Raw genomic sequence first — 19,683 nt, forward strand, 5'->3', positions numbered from 1 at the left:
AATCATCAAATAAACGCATTTTGGCTTCTATTTTACAGGAAACTTCACAAAAGAAAGACAACTCATCACAAAGTTTCCGATACAACGATTCAGCTCAAACATCTTAAGCTGAACAATCAAGGAAACATTACTGAAAACCCCAGCTTTAAAAACAAGACTTTCAAACGCAGCTACATACGAATAAAGGAAAAAAAAATCTGCACTGTTAAGGCACAACTTTCATAACGTACCATCAACTCAAAAGAAACGACTCCAACCAACCCAGAAAACACAAACCAAGCAAACTGAAATAAAGAAGACGAAGGGAATTTTTCGACCTCAGCTCTTGGAGAGTTCTTGGTTCAAGGAAGACAACCCTTGAACCTCCGACTCCGCTATTTCGTTCATCGGCTACTATTTGCCCATCCTTCAGTCTGGAGCTAGTGACCACTGACGCGGGACTCGGGGAGGCCAACGGTGACCATCTGGTTATGTCCGATGACTTCCTGACTCCTGTGGACAGCCCTCCATCTAATGAGGTCAGTACTGGTCACTATAATCTTATGGTACCTTTAACACCGACTACAAACGATATTATTAACAGCTGTTGTTTTGGTGTAAATGTAGTGGGGGGGGGGGGAGAGCTAAGTTAAGGATTATCCCTCACTAGACACCATTAAATGGACCACTAGTTGACTTCTAAAGGGTGAGGAGCGGTAAATATTTAGCACTCGATACTTCTTCGCACGCGATACCTACAAAACTTCATTCATGAAACTGTAATCGACTTTCAATCGCGATACTTAGTTAAACCTTGCAAGCGATACTTACGAATATTGATCTTCATGCGACCGTAAACGTGAAAATTTGGCCCACAATGTCGTGAAGACGATTCCTCTTTCGGCCTACTGCTCCTACGATACCAGCATTGACACCTGATACTTAACACCTACTAAATTGATCGTAGCACGATACTGCACACCATACTTTACATACGATATTAGGAGCACGCGAATCTACAGATTAACCATACGTGTTTAGAACTCCAGATAAATATATGTCCCTGTTCCACAATAAGTAGAGCATAGCTATAGACACTATAGGAAATAGAGTACACTCTAATCTAAATATAAATAGACTAGAATATAGCCCCATTGGAGATTTGAACCATAAATCATACAATGTCAAGGAGGCTAAATTAAACCTCCATGTTGACAGTTAAATCAAAGTAACCTTTATGTACAATCTGATTGATTGCTCAAAGGTGCCCACAAAAGGTAAAGTTAATTTGATCGCAAATTTGTGCCAAGTAAAGAATGAATAAAATTGAAAGTCGATTTTTTTTTTCTTATACAAAATCTTAATTTTGACTTATTATCGTTATTCCTACCGAGACTAGGCCCCGCGCCATCAGTTTCGCATAGGGCCCCCGCAATTGTTAGGACCGGCCCTGTACTCCGGATCCACTAAAAACCTTGCTCAGTTCTAACACTAGAGTTATAGCCCATAGTCTGTTTATTAAGTATATAGTCTAGTAGGATGGACTTTTTTTTTTAACTGCACAAATCACAAAGATCAATTTACTCTCTAAACACAATATATTGTCTCAATGGAAGGACATGGCTTTAATCTTTCTTATCTACTTTTGATACACGCTTTGAAGTTTGTAGTGTGTGTGTGTGTGTGAATAATTAACCTACTTGTGAAAACGAGGCACACTGAAGTTATTTCGCCTTGTATTATAATCAAGCTAAGGAACGACCAGCTTATGTAAACAATTAGCCTGCTAACACCGCAGAAGACATGCACGTCGTGTCTAGAAGATGGTGAGTGAATATTTAAGCGATTTAGTGAGTACAATTTCAGTTTCCAAAATTAAGATCTGGACAATCTGATCATGATTTCAACGTTTAAATCTTGTCATTAAATTTTAAAAAAAAAATATGCTGAGGACCTCGAGAATGAAATATTTGTTTGACAATTAGCGTTGAAAGAAACGCAAATCGTCATAAAAGCCAAAACCTAACCGTAACGCTAAACCTAACCGTAACGCTAAACCTAACCGTAACGCTAAAAATCAAAACAAAAGAAAATAAACGAAAACATAACATTAAATAAAAAGCGAAAATGTGAATTGTGATACAAGAGAGAGAAATCTAAATAAGTGTATTTCTCTTGGTGTACTAGATTCACTTCATAAATCAATTTCGTTGGAACCTTTTTTTTTTCATAGCTTACACACGCGTAGAAGAGACGTAGCTCAGTGTGTGTACAATTCAGTCAATACTATGTGCTTGTGTGTTCAATAAGGTGTAAGGCAATGTCCACAAGAATGTGTTGGTGTGAACACACACTGTCATTAAGCGTGAGGACTTCAAAGAGAGTGTACTCTGCACATACACTGACTTGCATATAACCGACTTTAGGGTCAATGGTCTAAATATAGATTAGTTGCACGCGCACTTTAAGAGATTCTGGGTCAAAGTTTAAAACAACCTTTTAAACGTTAGCAGTCTTAGATCTATTTAGTAAAGAACCAACATTGTTCGCTTTCTCTCTCTCTCTCTCTCTCTCTCTCTCTCTCTGTCCCCCCTCTTGATTCTATCACTCTCGCTCTCCCGAATCCTGTGTCTTCTTTCACTGCCTGGTTGACTCTATCTCCCCTCATTACCAGTTTATTTTTAGGTGATAGATAATATAATATAATTTGATACACATCTCTAAATGATGTCATGTTCTATTTTAAGAGAGAACTGGAAAGAAATATGCAACAATAATAATAACAATGTTGTTGTTTTGTTTTATGTCTGTCTTTCATAGTGTCCTTTTCTGTGCTCCCAAAACCAGTTGGAGTGTCTCCCAATTTAGCTTATAATAGTTCACGAATGAAATGCCAAGCGTTGCCGCTTCTAATAGTTATCTTTGTTTCAAATGTCATTAGGAATCGGATTGGTTGCGACAAAAGCCTAAATTTGATGGTTGATATATTTTTTTCGTAACCCAGACTTCCTACATTATCAATAGTGACATCGAGAGCCCCAAAATCTGAGGTTATTATTAAAAGTTTAGGAAACATTTGCGTGCGTCTCACTCCTCGGACTATGCTCTATTGATGTTATGTTGATGTTATGTGGGAGATATTGGTGTAAATCAAACGACTGGCTTATAAAAGAGAGATCAATATAAATTAATAATACTTTAACTTGAAGCTGCGTGTTATTTATTTTGTTATAAATGTGTGCTGGGTCACTTATTTAATGTGTAACTAATAGTATAGGCCTACTATTAGTAGACAGTGACATTAGTTGGTAGACTAGAATTTGTGTGTACTTTTGGTATTACAGAAACTAATTCCACTTGTATCTCAAAGTAATTTCTATTTCTAAGTTGGCAACACTTTCAAATATAATGGCCTTGACATTGTTTATTTCGTCTATGTATTTGAAAACCCACTCTGCCACTTTGCATTTCTTCGTCTATTTCATCGCCCCCCACATTTCTCCATAGTGCTTTCTCTTTATCAAAACTGTATTTATTTATTCTTATTACAGTAGATGTCTTTTGAATGTAAACTGAATCTTAAAAATCAAAATGTAACCAAAGGGTAGGCTGTATTCCGACATTTCATTATGAAAATTCCCTATTGTTATTTCATTTATTAATGACATTTTTTTGGTAAGTATATTATGTGTTATTTTTAATGCTTTTTTTTTTTTTGGTAGTATCAGGACCAGCGACTTGTGTATCAACACAATGCCAAGGTTATCAATAAGTAAGCCATGGCACAGTTTGTCTCCCTCTATCTGTCATAACATATTCCCTATTGACGCACATTTCACTGATGGAGTCACCCATGCCACGCTGCCACTATGGGCTGACACGACCTGCGGTCTTTTTACTTACGACAAAAACCGCAGTTACCTATTTCAGTCTGACATGACCAGACATAAATAAATGCCATACCTGTTTGTGTGAGTGACCGAGAGGACCGCTGATTTTGTCCCGCATCCTAGAGCGTAGTACGGATACCCTCCTCTTTGGATGAGGGAGGGGGGGGGGGTTGAACTGGGGTAAAAAAAAAGAAAAGAAATGTACTTGTAACTGTCATCACGTATATTTCAGCAAACTCATTTTTATCAAGCGGACTACAACCGCACCTTCACATGGTCAGCTATTAATTATCACAAACTGTAGTGATAAATTACTGGTTCTAATAAGTGAATATTCATATTCCCGTTAACCAAATTTATGTGGCACAATTCTATTTTTATATCTAAACAACCATAATTACTGTTATAGGGATAAAGTAAAAGTCATATATTACATACATTAATACGGAAGAAGGAAGCATATGGTTGTGGCTCAGATGTATTTTGGAAATGAATAAGACAGTTTGCCGTGTAAAGAAGGCGGCTCGCCTTCCGAAAGTTTTTAGAAACAGATGACCCTTGCATCATCTGAATCTCAAGGTTCGAAGGGAAACTAAAGTTAGCTCTCATTAAATGATGTCACGTTGCTTAGAGTTCAGGAAAATTTCCCGAGCCCCAACTATTGCCGTCTTCTTCTTGTTTTTCTTCTTCAATGGCTTATCTTAACATCCAAGTCAACATAATAGAACACTGAACTGGATTTTCAATGAGTTAAGGGGAGGAGGACCACCTGAGGCTATTTTTTTTATTTTTTAACCAAATGCATTCATATTTGGTATACATATATATGGAGTTAATCTAATGTAAAAAATGTAAAAAAAATCTTTTAAAAATTTTTGGTTGCCATGGAAACGCCGCCATATTGGATTTTTTAAGGTAACTTTAAGCCGTATCTACTCCTACAGTATTTGTTGAAAATGAATGAAATAACTTGAATTTAATACTTAAACAATGTATCTAGAAAGATATAGACTTAGAAATTGAATAAATCTTTTTACTTTTTAAATATTTTTATTCGAACTTATGATATGTTTTTTTCTATAAAAAATGACAATTTTTGAGACAAAATGTTGAAAATTAAAAAAATGAAGACAAAAATTGAAAAACTGGCTCTATATAATGGAACTACATTATGTTGTTAACATATATTCCAAATTTCATAAGAATCCATCAATAAATAAAAAAGTAGATACAAATTGAAGAAGGTGACCGAAGCAAAAATGTGATTATCGAGAAAAACACCTAAAAAGAAACAAGTCTTTTTAAAATGATTTAAACAGTATTCTCCATAGGTAGGGCTAATTTTTTCAATTAATTTTATTTCTCTGCAAGCTTAAGCTGCTCTCCTTAAGTGACATCTGTGTTAAATAGCTTTATTTCTCTTTTATACTGAGTTTGACAGGGTTTTTTTTTAGGTCCCATTTTTTGCAAGTTGATGACTATGAATAGTAATGGAAACATGCAATCATTTTTTAAGTCATACAAAAATCCAAAGCCAAATTTTCAACAGATCCAAGGACTGAAAAGTTTATTCTTTTAAATTAGATACATTTTGTTTTGCTTTAGTTTTTTTTTGGGTGAATCGTCTCATTTGCATTCTGGGTGGCTCCCGAGAAGCGCCACTGTAAAGGTTTTGATATGACAACTGCCGATACAAATGTTCCAAGAGATTAGCAAGTAAATCATATTTTAAGAAATGCTAACACATTAAATACTTTTACAGGAACTTTGTCCAGTGGGACAGCAAAGTTAAAATAACACCATGAAGAAACTCCGGTTGGGTGATGTGGTTTGGTAGAAGAAATCCAGTGGCGAATAGTGGCTAAAATGGCATTTCTTATTTTGTCCACATGATGATAATTTCTTATAGCTATTGCATAGCATGTAGAAAGGTTGTTTTTTTTATAGCATTCTTAGTTGAATTACCCTAGCCCAGGTCACCTAGGCTGATCTTATCCTTACTTCAGAATAAAACATGGCTGAGAACCAAGTAGTTCCAAACCTGTAAGGTCGCGACGAATTGTTCTGTTTTACGACAATACCTTGGGGCTCAGATCTGTTCATAAAACTCTCACAAACAACCTGGGGCTCAGATCTGTTCATAAAACTCTCACAAACAACCTGGGGCTCAGATCTGTTCATAAAACTCTCACAAACAACCTGGGGCTCAGATCTGTTCATAAAACTCTCACAAACAACCTGGGGCTCAGATCTGTTCATAAAACTCTCACAAACAACTTGGGGCTCAGATCTGTTCATAAAACTCTCACAAACAACCTGGGGCTCAGATCTGTTCATAAAACTCTCACAAACAACTTGGGGCTCAGATCTGTTCATAAAACTCTCACAAACAACCTGGGGCTCAGATCTGTTCATAAAACTCTCACAAACAACCTGGGGCTCAGATCTGTTCATAAAACTCTCACAAACAACCTGGGGCTCAGATCTGTTCATAAAACTCTCACAAACAACCTGGGGCTCAGATCTGTTCATAAAACTCTCACAAACAACCTGGGGCTCAGATCTGTTCATAAAACTCTCACAAACAACCTGGGGCTCAGATCTGTTCATAAAACTCTCACAAACAACCTGGGGCTCAGATCTGTTCATAAAACTCTCACAAACAACCTGGGGCTCAGATCTGTTCATAAAACTCTCACAAACAACTTGGGGCTCAGATCTGTTCATAAAACTCTCACAAACAACCTGGGGCTCAGATCTGTTCATAAAACTCTCACAAACAACCTGGGGCTCAGATCTGTTCATAAAACTCTCACAAACAACCTGGGGCTCAGATCTGTTCATAAAACTCTCACAAACAACCTGGGGCTCAGATCTGTTCATAAAACTCTCACAAACAACCTGGGGCTCAGATCTGTTCATAAAACTCTCACAAACAACCTGGGGCTCAGATCTGTTCATAAAACTCTCACAAACAACCTGGGGCTCAGATCTGTTCATAAAACTCTCACAAACAACCTGGGGCTCAGATCTGTTCATAAAACTCTCACAAACAACCTGGGGCTCAGATCTGTTCATAAAACTCTCACAAACAACCTGGGGCTCAGATCTGTTCATAAAACTCTCACAAACAACTTGGGGCTCAGATCTGTTCATAAAACTCTCACAAACAACCTGGGGCTCAGATCTGTTCATAAAACTCTCACAAACAACCTGGGGCTCAGATCTGTTCATAAAACTCTCACAAACAACCTGGGGCTCAGATCTGTTCATAAAACTCTCACAAACAACCTGGGGCTCAGATCTGTTCATAAAACTCTCACAAACAACCTGGGGCTCAGATCTGTTCATAAAACTCTCACAAACAACCTGGGGCTCAGATCTGTTCATAAAACTCTCACAAACAACCTGGGGCTCAGATCTGTTCATAAAACTCTCACAAACAACTTGGGGCTCAGATCTGTTCATAAAACTCTCACAAACAACCTGGGGCTCAGATCTGTTCATAAAACTCTCACAAACAACCTGGGGCTCAGATCTGTTCATAAAACTCTCACAAACAACCTGGGGCTCAGATCTGTTCATAAAACTCTCACAAACAACCTGGGGCTCAGATCTGTTCATAAAACTCTCACAAACAACCTGGGGCTCAGATCTGTTCATAAAACTCTCACAAACAACCTGGGGCTCAGATCTGTTCATAAAACTCTCACAAACAACTTGGGGCTCAGATCTGTTCATAAAACTCTCACAAACAACCTGGGGCTCAGATCTGTTCATAAAACTCTCACAAACAACCTGGGGCTCAGATCTGTTCATAAAACTCTCACAAACAACCTGGGGCTCAGATCTGTTCATAAAACTCTCACAAACAACCTGGGGCTCAGATCTGTTCATAAAACTCTCACAAACAACCTGAGGCTCAGATCTGTTCATAAAACTCTCACAAACAACTTGGGGCTCAGATCTGTTCATAAAACTCTCACAAACAACCTGGGGCTCAGATCTGTTCATAAAACTCTCACAAACAACTTGGGGCTCAGATCTGTTCATAAAACTCTCACAAACAACCTGGGGCTCAGATCTGTTCATAAAACTCTCACAAACAACCTGGGGCTCAGATCTGTTCATAAAACTCTCACAAACAACCTGGGGCTCAGATCTGTTCATAAAACTCTCACAAACAACCTGGGGCTCAGATCTGTTCATAAAACTCTCACAAACAACCTGGGGCTCAGATCTGTTCATAAAACTCTCACAAACAACTTGGGGCTCAGATCTGTTCATAAAACTCTCACAAACAACTTGAGGCTCAGATCTGTTCATAAAACTCTCACAAACAACTTGGGGCTCAGATCTGTTCATAAAACTCTCACAAACAACTTGGGGCTCAGATCTGTTCATAAAACTCTCACAAACAACCTGGGGCTCAGATCTGTTCATAAAACTCTCACAAACAACCTGGGGCTCAGATCTGTTCATAAAACTCTCACAAACAACCTGGGGCTCAGATCTGTTCATAAAACTCTCACAAACAACCTGGGGCTCAGATCTGTTCATAAAACTCTCACAAACAACCTGGGGCTCAGATCTGTTCATAAAACTCTCACAAACAACCTGGGGCTCAGATCTGTTCATAAAACTCTCACAAACAACCTGGGGCTCAGATCTGTTCATAAAACTCTCACAAACAACCTGGGGCTCAGATCTGTTCATAAAACTCTCACAAACAACCTGGGGCTCAGATCTGTTCATAAAACTCTCACAAACAACCTGGGGCTCAGATCTGTTCATAAAACTCTCACAAACAACCTGGGGCTCAGATCTGTTCATAAAACTCTCACAAACAACTTGGGGCTCAGATCTGTTCATAAAACTCTCACAAACAACTTGAGGCTCAGATCTGTTCATAAAACTCTCACAAACAACTTGGGGCTCAGATCTGTTCATAAAACTCTCACAAACAACTTGGGGCTCAGATCTGTTCATAAAACTCTCACAAACAACCTGGGGCTCAGATCTGTTCATAAAACTCTCACAAACAACCTGGGGCTCAGATCTGTTCATAAAACTCTCACAAACAACCTGGGGCTCAGATCTGTTCATAAAACTCTCACAAACAACCTGGGGCTCAGATCTGTTCATAAAACTCTCACAAACAACCTGGGGCTCAGATCTGTTCATAAAACTCTCACAAACAACCTGGGGCTCAGATCTGTTCATAAAACTCTCACAAACAACCTGGGGCTCAGATCTGTTCATAAAACTCTCACAAACAACCTGGGGCTCAGATCTGTTCATAAAACTCTCACAAACAACTTGGGGCTCAGATCTGTTCATAAAACTCTCACAAACAACCTGGGGCTCAGATCTGTTCATAAAACTCTCACAAACAACTTGGGGCTCAGATCTGTTCATAAAACTCTCACAAACAACCTGGGGCTCAGATCTGTTCATAAAACTCTCACAAACAACTTGGGGCTCAGATCTGTTCATAAAACTCTCACAAACAACCTGGGGCTCAGATCTGTTCATAAAACTCTCACAAACAACCTGGGGCTCAGATCTGTTCATAAAACTCTCACAAACAACCTGGGGCTCAGATCTGTTCATAAAACTCTCACAAACAACCTGGGGCTCAGATCTGTTCATAAAACTCTCACAAACAACCTGGGGCTCAGATCTGTTCATAAAACTCTCACAAACAACCTGGGGCTCAGATCTGTTCATAAAACTCTCACAAACAACTTGGGGCTCAGATCTGTTCATAAAACTCTCACAAACAACTTGAGGCTCAGATCTGTTCATAAAACTCTCACAAACAACTTGGGGCTCAGATCTGTTCATAAAACTCTCACAAACAACTTGGGGCTCAGATCTGTTCATAAAACTCTCACAAACAACCTGGGGCTCAGATCTGTTCATAAAACTCTCACAAACAACCTGGGGCTCAGATCTGTTCATAAAACTCTCACAAACAACCTGGGGCTCAGATCTGTTCATAAAACTCTCACAAACAACCTGGGGCTCAGATCTGTTCATAAAACTCTCACAAACAACCTGGGGCTCAGATCTGTTCATAAAACTCTCACAAACAACCTGGGGCTCAGATCTGTTCATAAAACTCTCACAAACAACCTGGGGCTCAGATCTGTTCATAAAACTCTCACAAACAACCTGGGGCTCAGATCTGTTCATAAAACTCTCACAAACAACCTGGGGCTCAGATCTGTTCATAAAACTCTCAAAAACAACCTGGGGCTCAGATCTGTTCATAAAACTCTCAAAAACAACCTGGTCTTTCCATCAGACAAGGTTGTTTATCTCTGTGTAAACTTCTGCCCTGATCTTTTCCATAAAATTTCAGTTGATTGCATCAATGCCGAAGAACCTTTAAAATAAAAATAAAAAAAAAGATTGTAAAGTCAGCTGAATTATTATTTTTAAATAGTTTTTCTAAAAAAAAAAATATAAGTTAGTTTTAATAATATCAAAGAAATACAATGTGATTTCTTTTTTTTTATTTATCTATATCCAGAAATTTAATAGAATAGACTCGGTTTAAGTCATAAACCAATTGTATTATAACAAAGTCAAATGCTTAATCGGTAAAAAAAAATGTATCTTAAAATAACTGCCCCCACCCTCAATTATTAATCGCTTGAAAAGTTTAAGTCTTAAATAGAGCTGCCCCCCCCCCTCCCGTCTGAAAAATATTTTTGACCCTCCCCTCCCAGGGGTGTGGTGGGTTGGGAGGGAGGGGGGTCTTAGTTTTCAGAACTCAGAAGAAACGCTCCTCCATTCCCCGCCCCCGTACTACTTGCTTCACCAGGTCAGCATTGACATTAGATAATAAATTATAGTTATATAATAATAATGGCAATGTTTTCTATTCCGAACATTAAGGATGAGTGATGTGTTATACAAGACTTGTACATCTAAAAATAGTTTTAAAGTTTGTCTATTTGGGAAGCACCATTTCAGCAAATGCCAACCTAGATGACGAGGTGCCATTGCTGCTTTTGTCAGACTTCAATGACAAGTGTGGCAACGGAGAGGATTCAGCATATCCTTAAAACTGAAAGTCTACAGTGCTGTAGTCCTCCCTTCGCTCTTATATGCATCAGAGTCCTGGACTAAAAAGCTTAACCCCTTCCTCCTATGCCGTCTAAGGAAAGCTCATAAGGTGCATTGGTTTGACTACATACCAGATACTGTAATCCTACAGTTGTATAATAGAACAGTATACATAATGTAAAAAGACCCCAATTTCGATGGGCGGGACACTTAGTCCGCATTTCAGACAATCGCCTTCCCAAACGAATTCTGTACGGGGAACTGTGTGCAGGAAAGCTCTCCCGTTGGGGGGTGGGGTGTCAATACAAGCGCTATAAAGACACCATTAAGAGCTCCTTCAAAGTGTTATATTGACATTCACGGCTGGGAAGCACTCGCTCTCGATCGCTCCTCATGGCGTGAAGCCGTGAGTGTCGAGTCATGAGATACGAAGCAAGGAGAGTGGCCAGAGTGAAAGAGCGCCGAACCAACAAAAAGCTAAGAGAAGTAGCAGGCCTACCTGCAACTGACCAAACCTATCCATGCCACGTATGCGGCTTGCCTTTGAAAGCGAGGATTGGACTTTACACTCATCTTCGTGTTCACAGGAAATGAGAAATGTGCTCATCTTCCACTACCAAGGAGGAGCGCTATATACAAGACTTACATATATAACTAGACATAGTTAAACCTCCTTCAGTCGCGACTATGGATCATCTTGGTGAGATGAATGCCTGGGCATTAGCTGTGGCCGGAACGATGTCGCCCACACATCAGTTTCCCCCTCTCCACCCCGCTGATGTATCCAAACGAACGGCAGTGCCGATACAGTTTGGGGTTAAGCACCAGAACTAAATCTTTCAAATCCCTCTTCACGAAGTATGGGACTCACTGATTGAACTTGTACTGGTCACCATAGGTACTATTCATACATACCGGTACGAGGAAAAAAAGAACAGTATCTTTAAAATGTGTTCCTTTCACTAACCTGTAGAAAACAAAATAGAGCCCATACCCCTCTCCCCGGCCCAAACGTGTTATTTATAATTTAAACCCTAACCTGTTTGAATGATTAAAAAGCGAGTTTTGTTTGAGCCTACATCCTGTATCCAATGTAAACAGATGGCACGTTCCAAAGTCTCAAAATTTAATGCATATTCTAAGAGGGGGAAGGAGGGTTTGAGAAGAAATTGAGTTAAATCCATTTCATTGTGACATGTCTTGTGATATCCATTTCATTGTGATAGCCCTGAAATATCCAGTTCACTGCGACATCTTGAACTGATCTGGACAACTTCTAGCATGTAATCAAATGTGCAACATCTTGAAATAAGAATTGAATTGGCCGTCAGTCTAACTTGGCTGTCGCCGTCTGCAGGCTGCACGAACCTCGTTTAGACACTTAACATACAAAATTATATTCAAAAAATTGGCGATCCTGTTCAATGTGAAGTGTGGCCATCTGGTCACTTTATGAGAGGCCTGATCACACAGTCTAACAAATCCCCCACGCCATTCCACAAACGGACCGTCTGCAGAATAATGCGTGGCTAAAGTGGCGGACCTTTACACGGTATGGGGCGGTTACAGAAATAAGAATATGAAGAAATCCCCCGCTGGCCCAAGACCGTAGGACTGTGCACTACGTCAATGTACGACAGAGTTATTGTGACGGCTGATAGCATTGTGGAACTTTAAACAGGATTTGGGGTAAATCCGATCCACACCTATCCGTTAGGAGAAAACCTGCCTAACGGTCAACTGGATTATGGGAAGCTTGGCAGTGCTCCGATTTCCTAATGGACTTTTTTCAAAGGTATTTTCTGAGAGAAATAGAAGAGATTGATGGGCTCAATGCTGCTCTAAAATCCGAACTCATAAGAAATCGCTGCCATTACCAGGATTCGAAACTCTAGAGCAAAGTCGGGAGGTCAGTGCGTTACTTTTGATACACCTTGCCTCTCCCCCTTATTGTACGTAAATCTCTTGTTATATTTATTATCTACTTCAACATTTACGTAATATTTCCTCCTCCCCCCCCCCCCCCAATGTTCTCTCGCACTGCACGCCAAACTTAAAAAACAAAAACGTACAAAATGCTAATTAGCGACTGTGCTGTTGTTTTTTTTTCCTCAGCCCACGATGAGATCAAAGGCCACTGTTGGCCATGTAACGTCACGCCTTTATTAATGAACTGACACATGTATGCACATTGGTCCTGCTACTATGGGATTATGGTGTTAATCAGTGCACAGATCTTGATGTGCTCCAAGAAGCCAACGACACTGTCTTCATTGTCGTCTTTTCTATCGTCTGGTGACATACATACACTACACACAACAGCATGGTTTCTGTCCAGGGCTCTAGATCTGTATGGTGACATACATACACTACACACAACAGCAGGGTTTCTGTCCAGGGCTCTAGATGTGTATGTTGACATGCATACACTACACACAACAGCAGGGTTTGTGTCCAGGGCTCTAGATCTGTATGGTGACATACATGCACTACACACAACAGCAGGGTTTCTGTCCAGGGCTCTAGATGTGTAAGGTGACATACATGCACTACACACAACAGCAGGGTTTGTGTCCAGGGCTCTAGATCTGTATGGTGACATACATGCACTACACACAACATCAGGGTTTCTGTCCAGGGCTCTAGATGTGTATGGTGGCATACATACACTACACACAACAGCAGGGTTTCTGTCCAGGGCTTTTGTAAGAGATGATTTGGGCTCCTCGAGCCCTCACTCAAATGTAGTTTGATAATGAGGAGGAGGATGATCGTCGTCTTCGGCACTGGTGACCGACCTTTTTACATTCATAATTAGAATTATCCTGTTGTAGTAAGTTTTTTTTTTTTGTCTTATATACATTTCAAAGCACACACAAAATTTTGGGCCCCGGGGACCCAAACATACTCCAAATGTTAAACCTTGTTACGTCACTGTTCAGATGGTAGGCTAGAAGTTAAAATTGCCCTCTCAGATTTCAATAGTCAACATTCCAAGTTGGCATCTAGGGATATAGATCAAACTTCTAACAAGCACTGGCCTAGAGAATAAGTCTTCAAGTATGTGTCCAAACAAATGTAACGTTCGCGCGCCGTTAGAAACAAAAGAGAAAAAAATGGGGGGGGGGGGGGGGGTGTTGCTGGTATGAAGCGTTAAATGATCCGTTGTCACATAGGGCGCCTTGTTCCCAGTGTGTGGGTTGATATTGGAGATAACATTAACAAGGTTTGGTAGAGGAGGGTGGGGGGCGTTAGAAAAGAACGGGGTCTTAAGGAATCAAATAGAACAAAACATTGATTGATGGTCTCAATGGGGACTAGGGAGTAGTTACATTGAACTACAATTAAATCAATGGATATAAAAACGGCTATTGTGGAGTCTATGAGTGAATGAACCTAACAGTACGATCTATAAGTATTTCTAGGCAGGTTGGGGTGGAGGGGGGGGGGTGAGTAATGAACTGGGAGGTGGGGGTAGACATGTACGCCTCTTGTGTTCATTGTTTTGTTCAAGTGAACAGCATTTAGTTCGGCGTAAAAAACGATTGATCGATGATTTGATTTAATGAGTTCAGATAGTTTGAAAACGAGGCTTGAAAATTTAGCTTTATGTTTACAGCACTTAGCAGCCACAAACAAGATTCATTGTAGTCGCCATTATTCTTATTATTCTAATGTATAATCAGTTATATTCCTAGTATTTCCTTAGCGGCTGGCCGTCTGTTAGGTATGCGCTCTGGACTGTCGTCTCAATGATCCTGGGTTTGAACCCTGTCTGCTGTCATCCCTCGCGCCTTTCTGCTGGAGATTTGTGTTAGGATCACATAGGTCTGTGGTTAGGATCACATAGGTCTGTGGTTAGGATCCCATAGGTCTCTGGTTAGGATCACATAGGTCTGTGGTTAGGATCACAAAGGTGTGTGGTTAAGATCACATAGGTCTGTGGTATATAATCTTCCATTCTGAAAGAATATCAGAAACGTTGTAAGCAGTGTCACTGAAACAAAAAATTGACAAGGCAGGTTTATTTCCTTCTAGCAATCTGAATTCCATGGGTATTTTCAGGGCTTCGAATATGGGTACGAGATTTGCGTTCACTACTCATTATATGGCTTATTAAAAGACTTCGCATTTCCTTATTCTGTATACCGGATGTATTCTAAAGTTTGATATTTATGAGTTTGCCTCCAAGTTGGAAAATATCCCACATTTTTTTTTAACTGTTCAAACTATTTTCATTATGGAAAAAAAACAACACTGTATCGTTTTGTGGAGCCTAAAAAGAAGGTCATATTATTAGTAAGCATATCATGATTGAAGTCTGCTAATCCCCCCACCCTTTTTTTTTTCTCTTCCCCGTTTTTTTTTTTTTTTGTTTCTTAAAAAGTGATCCATTGATTGTCCAATCAACGTGTTAGTATTTCTTTTTTAAATCACATTCTGTCCTCTGTTTCCCTATGAGCAAAAACTGGGAGGGGGAAGCAGAATTTCGGATTTAAGTATTTGCTTAAGCCAACATTTTTTCCAGTTTTAGAACCATCGCTTCGACCATATGAATTCAGTCAAACATTGATAATTCGTCGTCAAGTGATGGATAATTTAACCTTAATCTGCGATTATAACCATCCATTCATTTCATTCCCTTGCCTCCTTGGAAAAAAAAAATCCAACCCTTCCCCCTCTCCCAGCCTACCACCTCTACATGTGTAGTACACGTGTGATCTAATTTTAGACCATACAACAAAACAAGGCAGGAAGAAAGCGAACTAGGTAATTGGGGGGTGTGGGGTGGTGGGGGATAAGGGGAGGGCACTGAGGAACGAGAGCGAAGCATGACTAGGAATGTGAGTTACCTCTCTTCCTCTCTAAAATACACTTCCCTTTTTGACTTCACCAACAGCTACTCACACAGCAACGACGTCAGAGGCTTTTTTTTTTTTTACCCCTTTCAAAAAAAAAAGCGTAACTCAAAAGGATAGGGGATTGTGGGAAAACAAAAGAGGGGTGAATGGGGTTTGTGAGCTGCTTGCGTCTGCTAGCAAAGTATGACGCCATTACGTGACTTGTGCACTCACACACACACACACACATTTATTGGGAAGATGGGGGCGTGTGCGGAATGTTTTGTTAGACAAGAGAAACTTGGAGAATTGAATTGGTGGGGGGGGGGGGAGGGAGGGGGTGTGTAAAAATAGAAAGTTTTTCATGTGTTTCATAAGTGAGCTTGGAAGGGACAGAGTATAAGGAGGCATACAAAAGGATACAGAAATGGAACATTCTAGAAAATTAACTACTCAGAACAATATAGGATCCTTTTCATGTCTTATATAGATTCTGATTACAAAATGATGTATTTATTATATTTTAAAACCACTAAAACAGATAGGCTGACTGAAAGAGGGTAACAATGAGAATTAGAAAATAGCGTTCGTTTTCAATCCTATCGCCATTATTTCTATTCACTAAAATTTCAATTTTGTATTGTAAACATTTTTTAAAATATTTTACTGTTTTGGTATTCATAAGATAGCGAATACCGAGCTGGTGCAATTTGTATATTATAGAAAACACCTTGCTTCACATGAAGACTGCCAAAATTGATTTGCTTTAACAAGCCTTATAGTGTATTTTCATTTAATAACTGACTAATTTTTAGCGTCCTATATAAGTAGGTCATGCTCATTGTATGCACATACTTAGAAAACACACTTTATGACAACCGTAAATAGGGGTTTCTTGTTTGTCTCGGTTTAATTTCTTCAACGGAATGTTTCATTGAAATTACGATTTGATTCTCGTCTTCACATGTTTGAAATCTAATCCTATATTTTACAGGCTTCTTGTGGTCATTCTGATGTGGGTCGTTTTAGTTTCAAAAATCATTATGCCTATTTAATGCATGTCTAAATCTTTTTTAGCACATTATATTGTCAGTTCGAGATTACCCATTTTTATTAACAAAAAATAAAATAAAATAATGAAGTCGACAAGTATACTCAATATTCCTTTTTAAGTCGGTTAATAATAATAATAATAATGGTTTAGTATTGGTTGGCCTCTGAAAGAGACAGGTGGAGTGCTCTCACGAATGCCGCGGGACACACATTTAAGGCCCAAAGAAAAACTCATGTAGCAGACAGGCGCAAAAGCGTAAAGAAAACATAATCAGACCCCCAGGCTTTCTCAGCGTTATATCTGGAATATATCTACATGTTTATTAGTTCAACTTGGATCATTCATTGCTTTCCCTACTGATTCAGGCAAATTCATTATACATTGTACTGGTTTTCTCTCTGCTTATCTTAAGGAAAAAAATATAATTAATCACGGTACTATTCATTCATTAATTAGAAGTTAGGTACGTTCATTGATATTTTATTTCTATATTATGAGGAGGCGCGGTGGCTGAGTGGTAAATCGCTTGTTCAAATCCTGGTGAACCACAGAAACAGATGGCCGTGTATAGATAGGTCAGTCAGAGAGGGGAGTTTACTTTCTATTATGAGTATTTAAAAAGTTTCATTATACTTGTGCTAAACGTATAGTCTACATTCTATATAGGTTGAAAATGGCCATCGCCTTTGCTGTGTAAAATATTGATCTCTCCATCTCGGTATAAACCTTTTTTTTTTTAAAGATAAAATATTTTCACATTTTTTAAGTGTTGCAAAATTGCACAATCCATTAATTTAATACAAAAAACAACAACAACGCTTGTCAGACGACAAGGCCGTAGATCTCCACAATTCGTTTTTGATTTTCCATATTGATAAATACGGTTGGGAAAAAAATTACACATCGGATCTAAACATGACCTAGTTCAGTTGATGCGCATGCGCAGATACTGTAAAATTACACGCGGAGTGGCGAAGTCGAATAGAAGAGCACTGCTGATGCAACGAACCGACGGATTTTATCATTTTCTAGTATTTTAAACTGTTATAAATTCGTTCTGAAAAGGAGCAATTTTCACATAGTTTGGATCCCTATATTCTATTTTGTAAAAGTAAGTTTATAAATATTTTTAAGTTTTATACTTTTTGATCTCATTGCCCGATTTGTTTCTCCACGTGTGGAAATTTAACTCCCCTATTCACCCTCCCAGCTGATGTGTCAAGGCCGGTAAATTTTATACTGATCATTTTGATTGGTCCTAATTTTATGTCTTGTTTCCTTGAAACCAATAGAAATTTTCTTTACTGACAATATGCCAATTATCGTTTTTGTTACTATTTACCGGTGGCCATTGATTGATTGTAGATCTATACATGTTCATATTTTGTCGTATAATTTCAAGGAATTTAAAAAGAAAAGACAATAAACCTGTAGACTTTAGATCCAGATGTAATATGTTTCAATCAAAATGCTCCTTATGGATTTATTATAGATCTAGATCTACGAGTAAGTTAGCTTTTCGTTTTAATTTTGATATGATCATGATCGGCTATCACTTGAACTTGTCTTGTCTTATGTAACATGTTTATTAACATTTCGTCATTTGTCTGACTTGTCTAGACTTAATAGAGTCTAGATCTACGTAGACTCAATACTAGACTCTACATCTAGATCTAGAATCAGATCATGAGATCTAGACTAGAATTGGCTTAGTCGGCTTAGATCTAGCTTTGGCTTTAACTTTATTATTATACTTATACTTTATATCTAGAATCTAGATCTAGAATATCTAGTATTACTATTAGTAACTTTAGACACTTTAGACTTTAGACTACTTTAACTTAAGATTTTAGATAAATTAAAAATGATAAAATGTAGACTTCTAAGACTTGATCTAGAATTTCTTGAATCACTTCATTTAAGTATTTAACTCATTAACTTATATTATTATTAAGTTAAAGTAGACATTTTGGTACCGACATTTTTGACAGTACCATAGACATAGACGATAGATCTAATCTAGATCTACTTCTTGCCATACTAATTACTATCACTATCATACTTACTTTTACTTTGTAAACTTAGTTACTAGATATACTACTATGATATAGAATCTAGACACATAATCCAGTTGTTGAAGTCTTCTACCACTTTGGTTATTGCCGTTAATTTGTTCTTCTTCATTTGTTAAAATTGTCTGTTAACACAAACACTGTATGCATTTTATGATTTAATTCCCCCCCCCCAAAAAAAAAAAGGTTAGATTTTTATTATTATTATTTCAAAGAACCCTATTTGTAACAGAGCTAGATCTCTCTCTAGATATACATTTTTTTATAGAAAATATGTAGAGTACTTCAGGAGTACCTATAATATATACCAAAATGCTGATAAAACAGATTTTCGGTTCTGAGCAAAATGATATAAACTAAGCTTTTGTAAATGAATTTATAATACATTGCCAGACACTGGTTACAGAATTGAGTAACTTGTATTAAAATCAGATTTTTCAGCAGGTACAGTGCCCATAGTGCCTTTATAAACTCATACTGTAACTGAAACTTATAGAATTTATGTTCTAATTTACATCATCTCCAACATTATCCTTAAGTATGCATTGTATCAATTTTTAATGATAATTTCTTAGCAAAATGGAATTGTCAAAGCTTTTGTGCATATATACTCATTTAGCTATATTATATCTAAGACAATTTTTGTCAGAGTAACTATGTATAAATGTAGATGCCCATATAAGACATATTCAAGAATAAGATCCTGAAGGCCATTGAATGCTTAGCTTTTTGTTCAAAAGATCAATATGACAAGGTATTTAAAGATTATA

At 38.3% G+C, this 19,683-nt stretch overlaps 1 protein-coding gene across 4 annotated transcripts in view; it reads left to right on the plus strand.

Moving 5' to 3' along the window:
- LOC106065957 (steroid hormone receptor ERR2-like) overlaps window positions 1–19,683 on the plus strand; it is a 57,513-nt gene that overhangs the window by 10,004 nt on the left and 27,826 nt on the right. Inside the window, exon 2 of one of the 4 annotated variants that reach the window (XM_056024857.1) lies at window positions 39–518. In XM_056024857.1, the coding sequence (XP_055880832.1) occupies window positions 471–518 (48 nt within the window). In that variant the 5' untranslated portion in view covers window positions 39–470. Of the gene's footprint in view, window positions 1–38; window positions 519–1,606; window positions 1,806–17,793; window positions 17,953–18,176; window positions 18,348–19,683 lie in introns of those variants that run through there. The other 3 variants (XM_056024858.1, XM_013224899.2, XM_013224898.2) reach the window with 3 other exon arrangements.

This window comes from Biomphalaria glabrata, chromosome 3 (assembly GCF_947242115.1).
Source record: "Biomphalaria glabrata chromosome 3, xgBioGlab47.1, whole genome shotgun sequence".
Taxonomy (NCBI): Eukaryota; Metazoa; Mollusca; class Gastropoda; family Planorbidae; genus Biomphalaria; species Biomphalaria glabrata.